Genomic DNA, 21707 nt, shown 5'->3' on the forward strand with positions numbered 1-21707 from the left:
GCACACATGACCCAGGGGCATGTTGGCAGACCCCAGGCTCACCGGGCCCTGACTCATATTTGTCCTTCTCTGCTGTAAATTGCACTTAAAGATTCAGATATGGTTTATTTAACCAGAGTGGAGCTCCATAATATTTCTTCCTGCAAGTTTGTTTTTACAAGTGTTCGTCTCTGGTCTTTGAAATGGCATATTTTTAATGATCTTGCTGCATGCAGTGAGCAGCCCCCTGGGACTTGAAGAATATGTTCTCAGGACAAGTCTTTGTAGGCTGCTGTAGGCTTCTGTGAGATGTGTGTGTGTGTGTGTGTGTGTGTGTGTGTGTGCATGCGCGCGCGCGTGCACATGCGCACACATGCGCACACCATATGTGAGGATATGGCCAGTGAGAACTGGATGGAATGGACCCTCTGTTCTCCTCTGGGGGCCTGGGTTAATACCCCCAGGGTCTTGTGGGGGTGAGGAAATACCTCCCATTGTAGAACACCACCTGCCTCCCTACCAGCCTGGCACACAGGTTGCAGAAGCCTTCCATAGACACAGGCCCTGGGACTAGTATGAGGTCTCTGAAGGAGAAAGTTTGTTGGTTTTCCCAGGGCCCAGGCTGGAGTGTGGCTGCCTCAGAAGAACTGCACATACGGGCGTACCCTTTGAGCACAAGTAGGAGCGACTTCATAGGAGCCCTCGTGGGTGCTGGAGGGAACAAGGCACGAGGGCAGCCGTCTGATGCCTGCCAAGGCTTGGGAACCATGCCCTACGGCAAGTTGCTGCCCTTTCAGACCAGAAGGAAGATGCTGGAAACAGGCAGGCTTCCCAGGAGAGGCTTCTGAGACAGAAGAGTGAAGGGCAGAGTTCTATTACAGAGGAAAGGTGCACAGGATTTTTGCAGCTTAATGCAGGCTGTAGGATTCTCAAAGCAAGGAGGACTCTGTGGCACCTTGCAGACCTTTGCAGGGAATAAGAGCTGCTGGAGGGTCTGACACTGGTCTGGACGGCAGGCTGCCCGACTGCTAAGGGCCACATTTCTTTCCCCAGGCGTGGCCCGCTGCTGTTGCAACAGGAGAAGCGAGGCACTCGAACATCATCGACAGGGTCAGTACAGCGAGTTCCTTCCAGGAAATTGGCATGGGGCAACATTGTGTTTTATGTGGGAACAGTGAGGTGTATATTTAGAAGTCTGGGTGCTCAGCCACAGGCTGCCAGCTCTCAGGGGAGGGGAAATGATAGTGTGTGCTTCCGAGTTCATTATATCTCCTAGGCAGAATTCAAGGTTTAAAGGGTTGCTTTAAAGTAGCAAGTAATGGTGCATATAAATCCTGGTTCCTAAGATATGTACATTTGTCACTCCCTAAAATGAGTTTTTCACATGTACTTTATATGGTTGGCTTGAAGTGTAAAACTTGGACCCTTTAATGGCAGCTTTCATTCTGCATAATTTCTAATCAAGTCATTTCCATTTTTCTGTGATGTGTGTACACGATGAGTTCTGGCTGCACCAGCCACCTCAGTGGTGAGCCGGCCACTCCTGGGCCCAGAATCACCCTGTGCAGGTTCGGAAGGGCACCATAGTGTGATTCGGTGTGGATGTGTCCCTGAGAGGAGCCATTGTGGAATATTCAGAGTGAGCTCGAAGAGCCAGATATCTTCCTCTTCCTCACCTGCCATGTTCGTCCAGACTCAAGTGACTGCATTTCTCCTGTGCCACCCTGCCCACGGCCTGTGACTTGTTCTCTAGTTCCTTGCTGGGACTTGCCACTCTTCCTGAATCTTAGCACCCTGACTGGGGCTGCGCCCCTCCCAAATCCTTGCAGGCCCCTCCAAGAGCACAGGGCCCAATTCCACTCCTGTCCTGGCTGCTCTTCTTAGTGATTTGGACTTACATTACCATGACTGCCTTTTATCCTTCCCAAGTGGGGCTGACCCAGGTCCCGCTCTTGGCCAGCCAGATGGACTAAGGTTGTGTGGCATGAAGCTGATGCCAGGAGAGTTGGAATGTGTCCTCCCTGGGATGGGGCAGATGAATATTAAAGCCAGTAGGCAAATTAGGCAAGTTGGTGCACATGCCTGTAATCCTAGAGGCTCAGGAGGCTGAGGCAGGAGGATCACAGGTTCAAAGATAGCTTCAGGAACTTAGGGAGACACTGTACCAAAAATAAATATAGATAGATAGATAGATAGATAGATAGATAGATAGATAGATAGATAGATAGGTAGGTAGATAGATAGACAGACCGACCAGCTAGTAGGTAGATCCTAGTTCATGATATCATGGAGTTACATGGGTCAGGCACTGTTCAGGGTGCTTTACCCACATTCCTTCCTATATTCCTCACTAACTCTACCTGGTAGGTGTTGTTACAAGTGAGGAAATAAATCCTGAGCTTTGAAGCCTCGTCCCTCTAGTAAAGGACGCAGTGAAATCCAAGTCTGTGCGATTACTACAGGGGCCCAATCTGACCTGCTGCCTGCTTTATAGTTGTGGCTTTCTTGGGACACAGCCACACTCATTCATGGACACATTATCTATGGCTGCTTTGAGTAGTTGTGATAGAGAGCATCTGACCTGCAAACCTAAATACTTACAACTGGTCTTGGAGAGAAAAATGTGTGCCAGCCCTTGCCTCACACTGGACTGTCTGGCATGGCTTCCTTGGTACTGAATGCACCTGCCAATGTGCATTTTTCCCAGTTGTGGACCAGAGTTTTCATTGGATTTTCAGGGTCGGGAACATCCCACCCCTCCCCCAACAGCAACAAAAACAGCAACAGCAAACAGAACCTCAGCTGCAGAACATTAGCTGTGGGGAGTTTTGAAAACTAGACCTGGGTGGCCCTATGCCGGAGCACAGCAGTGGGAGGCGGAGCCCAGGTCTGGAGCCCTTGGAAGCTGGAATGCTTCTGCTGTGGGGAGGAAACAGAGGCCGGACAGTGGTTGCCACAGTTCTTTCCTGGCACTAAGTCTCTCTTTCGTTTCTTAACTAGTGCTCAGGGATGCAGGGCCAAGGTGGCTTCAAGGTCAGTGAGGGGTGGAGGGGGTGAGGCCCCTCCACAGCTCCTGGCTGCCTGCTGCCTGGGGTGCATCTGCTGTTTGAAGAATGTGGACAGCAGCCCTGCCTGATTGTGCTGGGCATGTTCCTGTGTGGTCTCTGTGGAGTGTGGGGTTGAGAGAGCGGCTATGCTGGCACAGGGCAGACTCTCAACAAATGTCAGCTATTGTTACTTTGCCTCACTACAACCCCGAGGGTAAAGTATTAGAATCTCCTTTATAGTCTGAAAACTTGCAATGATTGATCTCTGACTGTGGCAGCAGAATAATGTCTGCCCAAAGATGGGCATGGCCTCATCCTGGAACCTATGTGCTTCCTTACATGGAAAAGGGAAATTCAGGCTGCCTCTGCAGCCAAGGTTGTCAATCAGCTGGCCTTAAAATTGGGGGAGTGGCCCGGGTTAACCATGTGAGCCTAACCAGTGACTATAGAGGCCAGGGCCTGAGGGCAAGAGGGAGGTAGAGGGGGTCAGAGAGCTGTGGTAGGGAGGGACTCCACCCACTGTAGTCATGAAGATGAGGAAGGGCCTTGAGCCAGAACTCAGCAACCTTTAGAAGCTGGAAAAGACCAGAAAGAGACTGTGACACCTTTGTTTTATCCCATTGAGACTCCAGTCACCTGCTTATTTGCAGAACTGTAAGATAATACATTTGTGTTCTCTTAGGCCGCTGAGTTTGTAGTCGTTGGTTATAGCAGCTATGAAACACTACTATACTCACTGAGGGCTTGCTAAGCCCTTTGACAGCATCTGTGGTCACACCTGCCCTTTGCCACATGCTTAGGGATGAATATTATGCTTTCTGTTCAACCAATGGGCAAGCCGAGGTTTAGAGAGATTCAAGTGCTCGATGAACGTTACACGGACAGTCCAGGGCAGAGCTGACCCTGGAGCATCTCTGCCTGGTGGAATGAGCCCTTTGTAAAATCCACTGTTGGCGTGACTGGCGGGGGCTGCTTTCCTGCCTGTACACTGTCCTTTCTTGGGAGGAGATGCCTTAAGGGATCTTCTTTTCTTGCGCTCTGCAGGAACTGGTGACTGCTCTTCCAGATCCCTGTGCACCAAGAGTAAAGTCCTTGTGCAGAGGGAGCTGTCGGGGTTCCTTCCCTCTGATTCCTTCCAAGCTCTTCCCTGTCTGATTCTACTTCTTCATTTTAGCAGCTCTGAGGTCTCCAGGAAGAAAGAGCCTAATCATGAGCACCACTGGCAAAGGCCCTGCAGTTCCTGCTCTGATGCAACTCCAGAGCCAAGAAGAGGGCTAATTATCACAGTAGCTCACTCTTGATAGAGCTCTGAACACCTCAAAGGGTGTTTAATGAATTCTGGGAATTTTCCCTTGGAAGCCCAATAAGAAAAGTACCACTATATTGTGCTAAAGTCCCCCGATGCCCCCAGGTGAAGCTCAAACACAGGCCCCATTTTACAGAAGCAGAGGTTGGGGCAGATTTGCCCAGCACTGGAGGACAGAGTCTGCCGAGCTTCTGGCCTCCCAGGCTGCCTGCTTTCCACACCTCTCAGTCCCTCCCTTTGGCTGGGATCAGTCATCAAAGCTGGGATTTGGACCTCGAAGCTGGGGTTGGAAGACGAGGGAGGGAGACAGTGTCCCTGGCCATGGCATGGAAAGAAGTGGGCACAGCAGATGGAAGCCCCAGGCGGGGCCTGGATGGTGCCACCTGGATGGTGCTGCCTGGCTCTTCCAGGTGTCACCCCTCCCTGTGTAGTGGTGTGAACCCCGACCTCATTAGCAGTGCTAAGAGGAACTGCAAATAGCATAGTCTTCTTCAGAGAAGCCAGACATCAAGCTCTTTAGTGGGAATAATGGAGACTTCTCAGCAGCAGGAAGTCAGCAGGCAGTTTACTGAGAGAGCTGAAAATGTACGTTTCTGGACATTGAATCAGCCCTTTCTTTTTAACTCTCAAATAAAGCATGCACCAAGGCATCTCAAGAGTTGAAACTAAGTTTTCTAAAAGTCGATGAATCGGATGTTTAAAATGGTGATATTATGGTATGTAAATTATACCCAATAGAGCTGTTTTGAAAGCAGGAGAGGGAGGAAAGGAAATCCTGTGCTCAGAATTCTAGCTGGGACTCTCAGCATCACCTGGAACCCCCTTATTGGATGTTGAACATTCATCTTTCCTAAATCTGACTTCACAGTCACCCCCATAGCTCCCCGGAAGTCTGTTCCCATTTCACAAGGGGGAAAAAACGGAGGCTTGAAGGGGCCAGAAAGAATGACTAGCAGGTGCAGGAGTGAGAAGAAAAGGGTCCCCAGGACAGTCTGAGAAGGGGACCAGGAGTCAGAATCCTCAGTCTGTCACCTGAATGAACCTCAGACACAGGGCCCAAGTGCCCTGCATGGGTAGCTGCGTGAGACTTGGGCTGCCTGTGTGTTTCTCCCACCTTCATCCACTGGGCTGCAGATCCCATCACCAAATACCCAAAGCTTCGGCTCTGAGCACCGCCTGAGGGCAGAGCAGAAATAGCAGTGGCTGCAGGACTGGCTTCAGGGTAGAAGCTGGGTCCCCTCCCCACCCACCCTCAAAGCCTTCTTAGCTGTCCCCTCTGCCAGGGAGAGGGTCATACGGTAAACCAAATCAAAATCGTAAGAAACAAGAAGGCTCCATCAGTTTCCTAAGAAAACAACCTAACAGGAATCCAAACTGAGGGACTAGAAGCAGAGATGTGGCTTCTGCTTCCACCTGGGCGGTAGGCTGCCGTTGGTCGCGTGGGCTTTGTCCTATGTGTGGCTTTGTCTGCCTTCTCAGAAAGGCTTGAGTGGTCCTGCTGCCCGACCTACAGGTGGGAACCCCAAACCACTTTGACTTCCAGGAGCAACTGTGCAATGGGACTCCTCCCATTGCCTTATCCTACAGTCCAAGGAACAGAGACGGGAGCTGGGTTCTTATTCAGGAAGAGGTCTGGGCTGCAGACTCTCCTGAAACTCCGCTGCAAAGACACCAGCACCTCTGAGTTTCCACCTGCAGCCACAGAAAGAGCTAGCAACGCTCAGCTCCAGATGACGGGGATCTCCAGGGAAGAGTGCAGGCAGGCCGGGACAGGGCGGAGCAGGATTGCAATGTCTGTTTCCCTTTAGAGCCCATCTTTCCATCTCTCCTGGGATCTCAGAACCACCAAGATCTTGGAGCAAAAGTCAGTGGGCGGGGCCAGCCCTCTGTTCGGGCTGCCCACCAAGCAGCCACCCCTCGTGCAGGTGTTCTTCCTACTTTCTTCAGGAGCTGTCAGAGCCTTGGCAGGTGTCCAGATGTGCTCCTCTTGGCTGGCTGATTAGCCCATGACAAGACTGGAAGCTGCAGCTTTTGTTGCATTAAGCTTTGCTGGGTCTTCCCGTCCCACTTCTTTCCTGTCTTTGTGAATTAGCATGGAGCCTGTCGGGATGTATCTGTAATGTTCTGCTCTCATTATCGGTCTGCGTGTCAGGCTCGGTGGGCAGATCTCTGAGATCATATGGTGGCATTTCCCCGATGCACTATGTGATCCTTGGTAGAACTTTCTGGAAAACAGGTCATGCACAATGAGGGCGAGGCATTACCAAGGGGCAGCAGATGGGCTGAGAGAGTGTGTCTCTAGAAACTTCTTGTTCTGTTCACAGGAGCCAGCCCAGGAAGGGCTTCAGCAAGTGATAGTCAAAATGTATTTGACAAGCAACCTCAGGGTGCAGGCTCTAACCCCATCTTTAGGAATGCTGAACACACAGAGCAGGGGCCTGGCACTTCTGGTTGGGTCTGGCATATGCCTTTATTTTTTTTAAATTTGTCCTAATTAGTTATACATGAAAGTAGAATGCATTTTGACACATCATATGTCAATGGAGTATAACTTCTCATTCATCTGGTTGTACATGATGCAGAGTTACACAGGTTGTGTAATCATATATGCACATAGGATAATAGTGTCCCATTCATTCTACTATCATTCCTACCACCACACCCCCTTCCCTCCCTTCATTCACCTCTGTTTAGTCCAAAATACCTCTATTCTCCCCACCCACTTATTGTGAAATAGCATCTGCGTATCAGAGAAAACATTTCACCTTTGGTTCTTTGGGATTGGCTTAGCATAATATTCTCCAGCTCCATCCATCTACCCAGCTTATGGCATATACTTCTTAGTTGCTGGCTGGTGAAAAGAAGCCTCTGAGGAAGGGCCTGCACAGCTGGAGAAGCAGGGAGCACCTGAAGGGCTTGGGTGGCCCTGTTTTTTGCTGCTCTGAAGGTATGTCTACAGTTTAGCATCGGGTACACACCAGCGCAGGCCAACTGAGGCGCTTCCCGGAACCTGAGATTTCTTCACTCCTCAAGTGGGTTTTCCTCTCCCAAGTGTGTCTTGGCCTATCACATGTGGGTAGGTCAGTGGTCAGGCTGGTATAGGCTCAACCATAAGCCATTAATGTCTTTGATCTGCAGCATCTTTTTACCAATATGGGAATGGTTAGACCTCCATCCAAGGGGAGGCAGGGAGTTCTGGCCTCAGTGCCTGGCAGGGGCAATGCAGTGGGTTGGGGTGTTCTGTACCAGGGCATCAGCTCCCAGGGCAAAGGTTTTGCAGTAGATTCCCAAGATCAGCCTGTGGTCAGACCTCAAATAATGCATTTGGCCACTTGGGACAGTGCCTTTGGCGATGTTGCCATGTTGGACGTGGGGATGCAGTTTGGAGGTTTAGAAACTATTTTCAGATGATGTGGCTAATTCCACACCTTTGGGTTTTACCCTCTTCATTGTGGTGTTCTTCCTTCCTCCATCCACTGGCTGTCCCAGGCCTGATGAGACCCAGGTGGCTCTGATTGTGCTTCCTGAGTTGCAGACCTGCCCAGTATCTCTCTATGGACCCTGAGCCCCACAGCATGCTCTTTCCTGCTATGAAATCTTCGCTTCTTGACTCTTGCTTTGGAGCCCTCAAACCCTGGAGAGATGCTTCTTTCTAGTTACCCCATCTGTTCGTTGTTTGATCAGATATGCCCAGGTGGGTGTGAATCCCAGCAGGGACCCCAGCCCATGTCTATTCCTGGGAGCAGTCTTGTCCCTGGGTGAGACATCCAAGGATCTGGCCATCACAAAAGAAGTCCAGACACCCTGGACACCTTCATAGCACCAGCCCAGGCACTTTTCTAGGTCCTCTTTGCCTATATCTTCACTGTGTCCCCGTGCTGAATGAGCACATAGATCTGCTTTCTTACTGGAGAAGGGAGTTGGCCCTGGGACTGGTTAAGGCTGCTTTTCTATGGATGTAGAGACCCTTCATCTGGTCATCTGTGTCTTTTAGAGCTGAAAACCTCAGGACAGGGCATCTTCCCATCTGACCTAAGGTGGTGTTGATGGGAGAGTACCCTGCCGGGACTGTGGACATTACAGGTCCTCAGCAGCTGGCATTTATTGAGAGCTTACATGTGCCAAGCTCCTTACATAGACATATTATGTAATGATCACCAACAATCTTTGAAGGAGGTGAGATTATTATCAACCCCATTGTCCAGACGAGAAGACTGAGGCTCAGGGTGAGGTAGACCAAAACAATAAAAGAGCTGGAGTAAAGCCGGGCACAGTGGCACATGATTTTAATCTCAGTGACTCAGGCCAGCAATTTAGCGAGACCCTGTTTCAAAATAAAAAATAAAAAAGGGCTGGGGATGTAGCTCAGTGGTAGAGCATCCTGTACCAATCCTCGGAACTGAAAAAATAAATAAATAAAAACCTGGAGTATAGCCCTCAGGATTCTGAAACCATAGCTAATGTTCTTAATTAGCTCTTGGGGGAAAAAAATGAAGTTAGCAGGGTGAGGTCTCCTTACCTAAGGGGAAGCAACTGGAAGGCATAGAGCAAGGCTGGCAGGCTTTTTCTCAAAGGACCAGACAGTGCCTATTTTTCGCTTTGTGGGCCCCTGGTCTGTCACACCTACTCAGCCCTCCTCACGTTCTCTAGAGCAGCCATAGATGACATGTGAGCAAATAGAAGAGACTGTGTTTTAGTAGAACTTTATTTTCAAAAATAGATGTTGGGATACAGTTCAGTTGGTAGAGTGCTTTCCTTGCATGCACAAGGCCCTGGGCTCAATCGCCCGCACCACACAAAACAATAACAACAACAGCAAAATGGTGGGTGCAGGGCAAGGTGGTGCACACCTGTAATCCCAGCAGCTCGGGAGGCTGAGGCAGGAGGATTGTGAGTTCAAACCCAGCCTCAGCAAAAGCAAAGCGCTAAGCAACTCAGTGAGACCCCAAGTCTCTAAATTAAATACAAAATAAGTCTGGGGATGTGGCTCAGTGGGTGAGTGCCCCTTGAGTTCAATCCCTGGAACCATTAAAAAAAAAAATAGATGGTGGGCTATGGACCACAGGTGACATCCTTCATGCAGAGGAATAAAGGTGGAGGTGGGAAGAAGCTGGACCTCTGTTCAATGCCCATGACAAGCTTGGTGCCCTGAGAGTATTATTGGGCTTTTTCATCTTTGATTTCTTTGCATCTAATAACTAACCACTGTGGGTTACTTACTAACTAATTCATTTTAAAGTGATGTATCAAGACCCTTGTAAGACCCACAGAGTATTTTAGGAATTAAAGTCAGAGTGGTAATCATATGGGCAGGGTCCTGCCCTCATGGAGTCCACACCTGTGAGGACCCTGGATAAGGAAATCACCCAGTGACTCGTGTCAAGTTTGCAGCAAGTGTACTTGCTTCCCACCGTAGTTCCCCTAATTCCTCTTTGAGGATCCACTGGTTTCAAGTGTGCTGTCATTTGTACCCAGACTGAATCAAAAGGTAGGGACACGTGGTGCTGTAAGCCAGGATTTCAATATGTTTGTACTACATCATTATGCAACCCAGGCCTAATTGTGAATCATAATTTTTTCATTAACTGATCTCATTTTACTTGGTAATATCCATTTAGGCATTTGAGAGCAATAAAACTCCATTTCTTTTAAATATTATATGATTCAGTTGGTTCACTGATTTAGAGTTTTACTACCCCCATTCCAAACGAATGAGTCATACATCTTTTTAGAGATAACAAGGACCTTCAAGATCATGCCAGCCAGTGCTTCTCATCAAGCCTGCCTCAGAGGGATGGAGACTGAGCCGGTGCACCCCGGTTCTGGGATGGAGCTGTGGGCAGACCCCCCACACGCTGGAGTCCCTCGCGCTTTGTCTTAGAAATGCGTGCTTGGTTTGCATTTTATTCTACAATTTACCATACTCTGATGGATCTGAGTTTCTCTTTTATATCTTTAGAAGAAATTGGTAACTGAGATGTCATTAGAGGCAGTGGGGACAGCGGCAAGGCCCAAAGTTGAATCCCAGCTCCTTCACTTCCTTCTTCATGAACCTGAGCAAGTCTCTTGCTCCTCTGGGCCTTGTTTACTCCATCTGTGAAATAGAGATGATCAGGGCGAGAGGAGTCTATAGGGGGACATGCTTAGAGGAGGGTCTGGCTCATGGCAAGAGCAAGCACTCAGTGTGTGTTGGCTTTTATGGTCATGTCAGGGGTCACACTTGTCCAAATTGAAGGTCGTGGCCCTGAGAGGAGGAGGGCTTGAGCTTCCTTATTCGGTGAGTTCAGCCGACACCTGGGAGTCCTGTTAATGTGTTGCTTTTACATGTCTCTGTCTCAAATCTCTGGCACCTGTATGCTCGTCTACTCTGAGAATCATGGCTCTAAGCCACCTTTCACCTATGACAACTCCACCTTTCTAGCAGTGAGGGCTTCCTACTGCTGGATCACCCATTCCACATTGGGAGGAACTGGGGTACTACAAACTCCCTCTTTTGTTCCCAGACCTCTTTCTCTGCCAGATCCCCTCCTAGAAAAGTGACCTAGGAGGTAGTGGCAGCCTGTAACTCTGAGTGCCCTAATCTAGAAGACCTGGGGACCCTAGCTCCCTGCCTGTGTCCAGCCCATACTTTTACGAATGCTATGTACTTATCAGCTCCAGACAGACAGCTGAGGAAATGGATGTCAGCAGGGATCCTGACCAGCTCCTGCCTTCCTGGGTCTCTGTCGCATTCCCGGCCTCTGGCTCATCTCTTACTTACCTCCATATCTACAGCACAGAAGTGGGCCGGACATCTCTGACTAGTTTCTCTGACTTCAGGCTTTAACTGATTGCTGTCCTGGAGAACTAATGTGCAAGTCCCAGTCTACCACATGTCTGGCAAGGCCTGTTGTCCCCTTCCCCATTAAAAACAACAACAACAACAACAACAAAAAAAACAGTTTAAATGACCTTCCCTTGCTATAGTAACCCTAGTTACCATGGATTGTACACTCCTTCCAAGGCATGTGCTGGTCTAAGTGCTTTGTGTATGTTCTTTCATGTGACCCTCCCAGGTCTAGGGGGTTAATGTGTTCTCTGTGTCACAGGACGGGAGTTCCACTTAGGCAGGCTGAGTGGTTGCGGTGGTTCCATAGCCAGCGTGTGGTGGAGCGGGATTTGAATCCATCAGTGTGTAAATCCAAAGCTCCTGCTCTTCCAGCTGGTGACGCCCCCTTCCATGTTCTTGGGCATGACCCAGTGTGGGGCTGCCACCACAACGTCCAGGGGTCCCGTGAGCAGGGCGAAGCAGGCTGAGGATGACTTGGCTGTCACCTGTGTCCTATTCCCTCTCCCAGTGGACAGAGCCGCAGGAGGCAGTGTGGTTGGAGTGATCACAGCCAGCTCAATGGCACACAGCGGAACCAGCTAGCTCTCAACATGACCAGACAGGGCAGAGGAAAGACCCCAGCTTGAGGCCTGGAATAGGAAGGGTTGCAGGGGAAGGTGTGCAAGCTGAGGAAAGAGAAGCGGAAGTCCATGCTGAAGTCATGGGGCATCAGGCTCACATCCCCCAGCCCACTGGCAGACTCCACCAGATATATTTCTATATCCCTATGTCTCGTGGTTGTTGGATGCATGAAGGGATGTATTCGTGGATGAATGAATCATTGGGAAGCATGAAATTTTCAGTCTTCCCTCACTCACCAAAGAAGGGGCTAAGATTGTTGTGACCCAAGACCATTGTGAGGAAGGGAAAGTCATTGTCGTGGCATATGCAGGGGTACACTCTGACCACTGTCTCCTTGTCCCTTTTTCCTCCAGAGGCTCCTGCAAAGCCTGAGGAGGCAGAGGCTGAGCCCTTCACAGACTCCTCTCTGTTTGCACACTGGGGCCAGGAGCTCAGCCCCGAAGGCCGGCGCGTGGCCCTGAAGCAGTTCCAGTACTACGGCTACAACGCCTACCTTAGTGACCGCCTGCCCCTCGACCGGCCCCTGCCTGACCTCAGACCCAGTGGGTGAGCAGAGTCAGTGATGGGGCCCTTGTCAGACCTGGGAAGACGGGTCCCCACAGTGCTGGGGACAGAGTCAAGACTGGGCGTTAGACTTTGGGGATCCCTTTGCTCCTTTTCCCCTTGGAATCTCAGCCTCTCCATCTGCTGGGCAGGGGGAGGGCTTCCTTCTATTAGGGATTGTGAGGATTAATAACCCAATTTACTCCTTAAGGGCACTAGAATCATCTGGCATTCCCGCTAATATGTCATTTTAACCCAATTAGTTGCATTTTTATGAACAAATTTTTTTTTCCTGTAAATTAGTTTTTTAAAGTACATCCATCTTCCAGGGCTAACAAGTCATTACACCCGACAGAGAGTCTGTCTTGACTTCTCTCTTTGTTACACAAGGATGTTCCTTTAAGGTTCAGTTAGAATTTTTATGACTCCTAATTATTAAAAATGTGGGCACGTACCAGAGCTGGGAAAATCTCATTAACTCCTGTGTGCTCCCCAATACCTTCTTTTGCCCCCTTTCTCCTTATTTAAGAAATTTTCTTCAATCTGCAAATCATAGCTGCAAAAACTCTTCTCTGGAGTTTTTGGGAAATATCTTGCTGCTGGATTGGGAGACTGTGTTCTTTGAGGGAGAAGAATTTAATTCAGTTCCATAAACACTTAGGGAGCACCTGCTGTATGCTATATAATTGAGTATGGTGATTCCTTGACCAGGGAGGACATGATCTTCGCTTAGATATTATCCAAGAAGTCCTATTCTGTGCCAGCCCCACGTAGGCCCCGGATGGAGCAGTGGATGAAATAGTCAGAACTCTCCGCCTTCACGGAGCCTACATTTAACTTGGTTGGGAACAGATAGTAAACAAAACCAGTCAAATACCTAGTATGATCCAGTAAGTGCTATGCAGAAATTTGAAGTCAGGGAGGGTGGGATAACAGGGACCTGCTGGGATAGGAGTCTGGGTTGCAGTTTGGGTTTTTAGTGGTGGTCAGAAAAAGTCTAAGATGGGAACTTTGGAGCAGAAATCAGAGGACCTGAGGAAGGCAGCCATGCAGACCCTGTCCTGGGGAGGGGTGTGCCTGGAGGAGGGACTGGCAAGTTCTCCCCTGAGTTATTTGCATGCTGGGCATGTTTGAGGGGGAGGAAGGAAGGAGGCTGGTGTGACTGGAACAAGGAGGCAGGAGTTGGAGATGAGGTCAGAGGGGCGACAGGAAGCAGATCCAAAGAGCAAGGGTTCTCCATCTTGGCTGCACCTTGGCCTCACTGTGGGATCTTGAAAAATAATCTTGATCCCAGAGCCATGTCCCAGACCAATCTAAGTGAGTCTCCAGGGTGACACTAGGCGCCTCTGCTGTTGAGAGCTCCCGGGTGGCTCCACTGTGTGGCTCAGGTTGAGGTGGCAGGAGAAGGGTTTTGCAGGCTGCTGCCAGGGTGTGGCTTTTGCTCTGTGAGGTGGGAATCCATGGGAAGGCTGGAGCAGGTTAGTGGCCTGGTGGACTGTCATTTTCCAAGGCCCCACTGGTCACTGTGTTACTAGGCTGAAGGGGGGAAGGGAGGAAGCAGGGGGGAGCAGTCAGGAGGCTGCTGCATGCCCAGGGGGAGGTGGGGGGACAGGGGGTCAGGACGTGATGGCCAAGCACAGGTGCAGAGCTGGGGCTGGATTCTGGAAATTCCCAAGCTTCAGCTCAATGCCTCTCAGCCCACTGGGGGGGCTACAGCGACCAAGCCTGGGGCTGGGAGAGGATCAGGCCTGATGTGGGGGCTCTGGAGAAGAGGGCCTTGGGAGGAGTTGGGACCCTGCAGGGGCTGGGCCAGCAGGAGAGCCAGGGACTTTGCAGACAATCTGGCCCAAAACACTGTCCCAGCTCAGTACATGTTTGTCCACAGTTAACGGGAGAACAAGAAGGAAGCCGTGGAAAGGGTGGACCTCCCGACTGCAGCCTGTTATGACCATAACCGGTTGACATGGCTGGGCTTGGTAAAAATGCCCTTCACACTGTAGTGAGGGGTGGTGAGGGGGATGGTGTGGTCTTCCCATTTCAAGTGGAATAAGCTCTGTTAGTCTGCTATTCATCTCTGTGACCAAAATGCCTGACAAGAACAACTTAGGGGAGGAAAAATTAATTTTGGCTCAAGGTTTCAGAGGTTTCAGTCCCCGGTTGGCTGACTGCAATGCTCCAGGCCTGAGGTGAGGCAGAACATCATGGTGGAAGGGTGTGGCGGAGGGAAGCTGCTCAGACCATGAAAGCCCTGAAGCAGAGGAGTGAGAGAAAGGGACAAAGTAGAATCCCAGGAGCATGTCCCCCTCTGACCTGCTCCCTCCAGCCACCTGCCTGTGGCTACCACCCAGTAATGTATTCCCATTATTAATTCATCAAATGGAGTCACCCACTGATTAGTCACAGCTCTCATAATCAGATCATTTCACATCTGAGCACTGCTGCAGTAACACAGGAGCTTTTGGGGGGGAGGGTACCTCATATCCAAACCATAGCTGAAGCCGAGGAATCAAAGGAGCGAGTGCTGTGTCTGACGTCCCACAGTGGATAAGTAGCCAGGCCGAGCCCTGAACCCTGGTGCCTGCATGCCAGCTGCCTCCGACACTGACCCACAACTGTGATTTTGCCTGTGCACAATGCTGCTGAGAGCCGACGTTCGAGGCCCTTCACCTGCACTGGGAGAGGTGCTCTGCCTGCTGTCACCTCCAGTGCAGTGTGCCTGACAGAGGGACTTCTGAAGGATCCTCGGTGGGCAGAAATCTGTAGTTTCCTCCTCTGCTGCTGGAGGACTTTCTCTCTGCAGATTCAGAATCTGCCCCACCCTTCCATCTGCCCAGGCTGGTCCCTAGCTTTATCTCCTTCCTGTTTGGGGAAAGATGCGATCTGTCTCACTCTGTTACCTGGCTGAGGCAAGGGGTTTCCATACCCGTTGGCCCCTTTTATCTAGACTTTTTCTAGTTCCTGCAGGGGCTTGGCCAGCAAGAGAGTCAGGGACTTTGCAGACAATCTGGCACAAAACACAGTCTCAGCTCAGTACCTGTTTGTTCATAATTCATGGGAAAACAATAAGGAAGTCAGGGAAAGGGTGGGCCTCCTTACTGCAGCCTGTTATGACAATGACGGTTGACATGGCTGGGCTTGTTAAGAACGCTGTCACACTGTAGTGAGGGGTGGCCAGGTGACAGTGTGGTCTTCCAACAGACACAACACTTGCTCCTTTGATTCCTTGGCTTCAGCTATGGTTTGCATATGAGGTGTCCCCCCCACCAAAGCTCCTGTGTTACTTCAATAACGCTCAGAGGTGAAATGATCTGATTATGAGAGCTGTGACTAATCAGTGGGTGACTCCATTTGATGAATTAATAATGGGAATACATTACTGGGTGGTAGCCACAGGCAGGTGGCTGGAGGGAGCAGGTTAGTGGGGGGGGTCTGCTCCTGGGATTCTACTTTGTCCCTTTCTCTCACTTGCTTTCTCTCTGCTTCAGGGCTTTCATGGTCTGAGCAGCTTCCCTCCGCCACACCCTTCCACCATGATGTTCTGCCTCACTTCAGGCCTGCAGCCATGGAGTCAGCCAACCAGGGACTGAAACCTCTGAAACCTTGAGCCAAAATTAACTTTTCCTCCTCTAAGTTGTTCTTGTCAGGCATTTTGGCCACAGAGATGAATAGCAGAAAAGCTGTACCTCCCCTACAAGGCAGAGAGCTGAGCCTTCTCACCCCTCACTGAGCTCCCTGCAGAAGTGGCTTTAGCAATGGTGGTTTCTCTTTGCACATGGTTTCTGGCACATCTGTCACGTGCCAAACACACACACCCAAGATGGAGGGCTGTCGATGAACCACTTGAGACAAGTATGTGCTCAGGTAGGGCAATGCCTTCCTTTGTCTGGCAATTTCCACAAGAACATTCCTGTCTCATAATAAGTAAGGCCGTTGCTTGGCTCACCCTCTTTAATTCATTTTGGAAAATATTTCTTCTGACTTGACTCTTATCCTATTTCAAACATTTATAGAGCTGGAGCCATGTTGTTAGGCAAGTGTTAGGTGCTGTATTTACATCAACTCCTTGGCTCCTCACAGGAACTTTCTGAAGTGGGTACTATGATGGGTCTCCATTTCACAGAAGAGGAAACTGAGGCACAGGGGGGATTACATGACTTGCCCAGAGTCACTAGTGGCAGGGCTGGGGAGGAGCCCAGGCAGTCTGACAACAGAGGTGTCCATCGGGTCCCTCTCATGGGGGTGGTGGGCCTGTTTTAACGTAGCCGCATTTGCTGGCCAGTTTGGGATGGATGAAGGTCTGCTTCTACATTTTGGAAAAATTGTTTTAGTGAACATCAAACCCATTACCAAGGCTCAGAGTGATGACCTGAATGTGGCTGTTGATAGAATTGGACTGAGGTGCATGAGAGGGAGCCCCATGTTAATGACAGTATCCGAAAGCACATTGCCATGGGTTCTTGCTTCTGCCTGAGCCCCCGTGCTTCCCGTTAATGCCTATTGGCTCTGGGGGTCTCTGTCCCTGGAGGGTTCCTTGGGTTCTTCACGTTGTTCCTGGTGTTCTTGGTTTTGCTCTTCTAAATTCTAACCCTGATGTTGTGCTCGACTGGGTCCTGGAGGAGGAAGTGGATATTCAGAGTCTGCCCCACCCTTCCATCTGCCCAGGCTGGTCCCTAGCTTTGTCTCCTTCCTGTTTGGGGACAGATGCGATCTGGCTCACTCTGTTACCTGGCTGAGGCAAGATGCCCAGTACCTCAGCCCCAGGACACTGCAGAACCAGAATGGGAAGAGTTCCTCCAGGTGGTTGCTGGGCTTTGTTAATTTATTCATCCAGAAGACGTCCACTGCTCAACCAGAATGCAAAGACACCAGAAATACATCAGACAGAAATAGCTTCTGGAGTCTTCCCTGAGGTCGGCATCCACATGGAAGCAGGTGGGAGGGCAAGAAAACTTGCTGATGACTTCCTGGTGCCCTTGGGGAAGAGTCACCTTGGAAGCTTCTAGTAAGGCAGGAGCCTGCACTGGATGGATGGCCCGTGGAGGCCCTGTCCCTCCATGGCCTCTGTGGCAGGAAGGCAGACCTGGAGGGTGGCATCTCAAAATAGCCCTGCTTTCCAATGTTGACTCCCTTCCCCTGGGAAAGGAAGGACACAGGAACAGGAAGCACACAGTTTTCTCAACCTCATGTACAAAGAGAAAAGACAAATTTCCTTTCCCTGTAGCCTCTGGGGAAATCCAAATGTCTCTCATCCTGCATGGATGTACCAGGAGCAGAGTAGGCCCCAGAGCCACCTGGGGATGACAGGACATCACTGGCCTTTCTGGTGACCTTCATGGGCCTCACCCCATGGGAAGCATTGGGGCTGGGCAGAGATGGCCTTGCTTCTTCCCATGTTGGGATGACATGGAGCTGCAGGGGTAAAGGGAAGAAATACAACATCCTAACGTGGCTGCACTTTGCTCTGTCCTTATGTCACCAGATGCAGGTGCCAGATAGCCCCTGCCTTTCTCTATGTGCTTCCTCCTGCCTCATAGTGTCTACCTCCTTGGGGCTCAAAATAACCCACAAAGAACATAAAAAGGAAAAAAATCTAGCCTTGATTGTGGTGTGGACCAGAGGCATGAACATTTGTCAATACTCACAGGACTGTATATTTAAGATCTGTATGTTTTGCTGCATGTAAGTCAAACATTAAGTTTTTGAAAAATGAAAGCATGAGAAAGCCATCTGATAAGTCCTTTGCCTACATGGTGAAGTGGAGGATAGAGGCACCATCTTTTGGAGAGGTCACTGAGAAGATGTGAGTTGTGGGGAAGGGGATCATGCAGGCTTGAAGCCAGCTGTCCAGCTTGAGGCAATGAGAGAAGCTGGGCTTCCTACCCCAGGGAGAGCCAGCAGGTGGCACATCAGTGCCCCTGGTGCTATGGTGACAGGCATATATCATATTTTTTCCTGAAAGTTATAGTTATTATTTCCAACCAGGGGCCATAGGAAAGTCCAAGGGATGAGCAACTCCCCTCTGGGGGATTATGGGTGTGGGTAGGAGAAGAGGGGTCCAGGTCTCAAATTCCAGGGCTGCCACATTGGCATGGCAACTCTGTGGCCTGCCTCCAAAGTAACTGGGCAGAGTCCTGGACAGGCAATACTTCCTGCCTCTTACTAGATCTTTAGTGCCTCCTGAGCCTTGTCAGCATGACGTTTTCTCTCTCTCCAGTGTCCCCTGAGGTCCATGTCCTTCCCTCCCAAGGGTTAGGGTGGTCTGGCTTTTGGGCTAACAGGAAAGGTTGGGGCAACAGATATTGGTAAAGGGGATCAGACTATTGTCTGCAGCCTGAGTAGGAGAGTCTGGGGCAGATTCACACATAAACTCTCAAAGAAGCCCAGGTCTGGAGCTGGAGAAATCCTGTGCCAACTTCAAAGTGGAAAGTGTGGGACAGGATGAGAACAATGAGAGAGTATAACCCAGAGTCAGGGCGTGGGTCTCCTGGGCATGCCCCCAAGGTGGCTATGGGCATTCCTGCCAGGATGGTGGTGGCAGCTAAGGTTTGTCTGTGTGGATTGGGGCGCCCTGGAGTCTGGATGGGCAAGACTGGTTCAGTAGTGCACACTCTAGTAGACGTCATAGATCTCTGAACTTTGGGAGCCAACAGTGCTTGTGTCATTGGTAGATAGAATTGTGGTCTCAGGAAGAGGTCCCCATCCTACTCTCCTGAACCTGTAGTTGTGCTACATGGCAAAGGGGAAGTAAAGTTGCTGATCCTATGACTTTAAAATTAAAAAAAAAATTATACCAGACTACTGGGTGAGCCCAATCTAGTCAAAAGGGCAATTCAAGGTGAAAGAGGGAGGCAGAATCAGAGAGAGATGGCCACTTGAGAAGACTTGTCTAGACACTGATGGTTTGGAACATGGCAGAGGGCCAAGAGCCCAGGAGTGTAGGCAGCCTCTAGATCCTGAAAATCAGATTATCCCCTGGAACCCTCAGAAAGGAATGCAGTCCTGCCACCACCTAGAGACCTGTGCTGGACTTCCTGGCCTCCAGCACTCTAAGGTGATAGATTTGTATTGTCTTAAGCTACCAAGTTTGTCCTAATTTGTCATAGCAGCACCATCAGTACTAGGAAACTGATATAGCATGTGAACTGGTGCATGGGATCCTGGGACGGGAAGGGCTCTGCACTTGGTTTCATGTTCCTGTCACTGTTTAAATTCTTAATAACATCTGCATAAGGTACAATCACAATTTCCTTTTGCTCATTATGTAACTGGTCCTGGAGTTTGAGTGGATGCTCCAGGTGGGGCACCTAGGATCATCTTGGAATTAGATTGCTGGACCATCAGCTGCCATGGGATAATGATTGACACAAGAACCCCCACTTGCTCACTTACCATGAGCCAGGTGTGTTGTGCACGTGCTTACTGCACATCTGCTCATTTAACCTTATCCTCATGACTCTCTCAGGTAGTTATTACTGTTCCCATTTTATAGAAGAGAATGTAGAATATTTGCAAGTCTCAGATTCCTGTTTAAGTTCCCACAGGTGCTACCTGGCAAATCCAGTGTTCCTATGTCATTTCCTTGTCCCACCCTTCCCAGGTCCAGGTGAACTTCTCTAATCTGGGCTCTGGTCTCTGGAGAAGATGCAAAAGTTGGTGTCCTCTTTGGCAACAGCCTCAGGACAAAGGGGTAAAAGAAACATCTTAAGTGATGACTCTGCTGTTGCATTGAAAATGCTAACTGCACAAACCTGGCTGGGGAAGGACACTTTTAGCTAAAACACCTTGGGAAAATATTTCTGGTTCTTGTTAATGTTAAGCTCATTAGGGGCCAGTATCATGTTGTTCTTGAAGGAAAAGTAAGCTTCAGCTATATTAATAGAGTGTAATATCTTAAAAGAAGGAGGTGATTGTTTTGTTCTACTTTGCTACTCAGATCATAATTGCAGAAATGGATTTTAAGGCAGATAGAAGAAGTGGACCATTTAGAGGAAGATGATCCAGGAGAGAAACTAGGTTATATGACAGACGATACTGGTTCTTAGATTGAGGAGTAGTGGTTAAAACCTGATTGCCTGGACTCCAAGGATGGATCTCTTGTTTGTAGGTTAGGTGACCTCTAACAAGTTACCTAGCCTCCCTGTGCCTTCATTTTCCTATCTGCAAATTAGGGATAGCAATACAAAAACTGAAGTGCAGTGCCTGTGGAGTTTGTGGAACACTGCCTGACATGTGGTAGCTGCTATTTAATTTTTATTATTTGGGCCTCTGATTTGTAAAAGAGATGACTTGAGGGGGACCAAATCATGACTTATCTACCTGAAGGACCACTGTATGGATGAAAAGCACCTGGTACAGGACTCTGCCCTGGTGATGGAAGAGATCAGGGTCACACAGGCACTGTGGCACTGTGGGACAGGTCAGGTGAAGTCCCCAGAGCATAATCTCTCCCCACCCACAGAGATCCGGCATCGGAGGTTGAGCCCTTTGGATGCCACCTTCCTCTGCCCCAGCCTTCTTCTGCCCTGGGACAGATCTGCTGTGCTCCACACTCAGCTGTAGCTGACTACTCATCCACAAATTCACTACATAGAGACATCCAGTCCCTAATATGACTTTTTCTTCAGAGTTGTCTGACGTTATTCCCTAAGCAACTATTCATTTAACTTCATGGGTCCCATATATCTCAGATCTCTAAGATGTTTGGGGAAACAAACAGTCTCCCTGCTCCCTGTGCTGGGAATTATTGTAAATGATCATTTTCCCTATTGGCCTACTTACAATCTACATTTATTTATGTAGCAGATCTTTTTCTCTAAATTGGTAAAGTCAACGGAAAGACTGTTTGTTGAATTTCTGCCTCTGGAATGGAAGTTGAATAATTCGATGATCACATGGACTCAGTGGTTTGCTCATTGATGATTCATGGGCCAAATTCTGTTCTAGAGCAGGCAAGGCCCATTTCTGTTGTATTGTAGACTGTTGAAACTCCCAGTTCTCAGATGTCTGTTATCCTTCCAATATCTTGCCAGGTCCCTAAAGTCCTGGTAAGTATCCCCACCCTGCCTCCATTATCCCTCCTCCACTCCTCTGGCTCTTGCCTGATCTCATCTTATTGCTTAGCCAGGCAGGGAGTCAATGTACAAACTCAGGGATTCCATTCCTGTCCCATCCTGTGGTGGAGTTCCAGCTCACAGACTGAATTCATTCTACTGCTCATGAATTCAAAGATTCGCTCACATGTCCATTCATCCAGGCAACCAGTATCTTCTGAGTTTCTACTCTGGGCTGGACATTGTGCTAGGAACATATGCTGTGTGGATGTGTCCTGATATTATATGCAACTTATAATCCAGTGCAGATACTGAGGTTTGTGCAATCACAT

General features: G+C 49.5%; 1 protein-coding gene across 6 annotated transcripts in view; it reads left to right on the plus strand.

The window, feature by feature from the left end:
- Positions 1–21707, plus strand: part of Galnt18 (polypeptide N-acetylgalactosaminyltransferase 18) — a 331708-nt gene that overhangs the window by 149725 nt on the left and 160276 nt on the right. For 5 of the 6 annotated variants that reach the window (XM_078046486.1, XM_078046484.1, XM_078046485.1 and 2 more), the window contains exon 2: positions 12136–12328. The exons of the other annotated variant lie outside the window; for it this stretch is intronic. In XM_078046486.1, the coding sequence (XP_077902612.1) occupies positions 12136–12328 (193 nt within the window). The remainder of the gene's footprint in view (positions 1–12135; positions 12329–21707) is intronic. 6 annotated transcript variants of the gene reach the window in all.

Source organism: Ictidomys tridecemlineatus, chromosome 4 (assembly GCF_052094955.1).
Source record: "Ictidomys tridecemlineatus isolate mIctTri1 chromosome 4, mIctTri1.hap1, whole genome shotgun sequence".
Lineage (NCBI taxonomy): Eukaryota > Metazoa > Chordata > Mammalia > Rodentia > Sciuridae > Ictidomys > Ictidomys tridecemlineatus.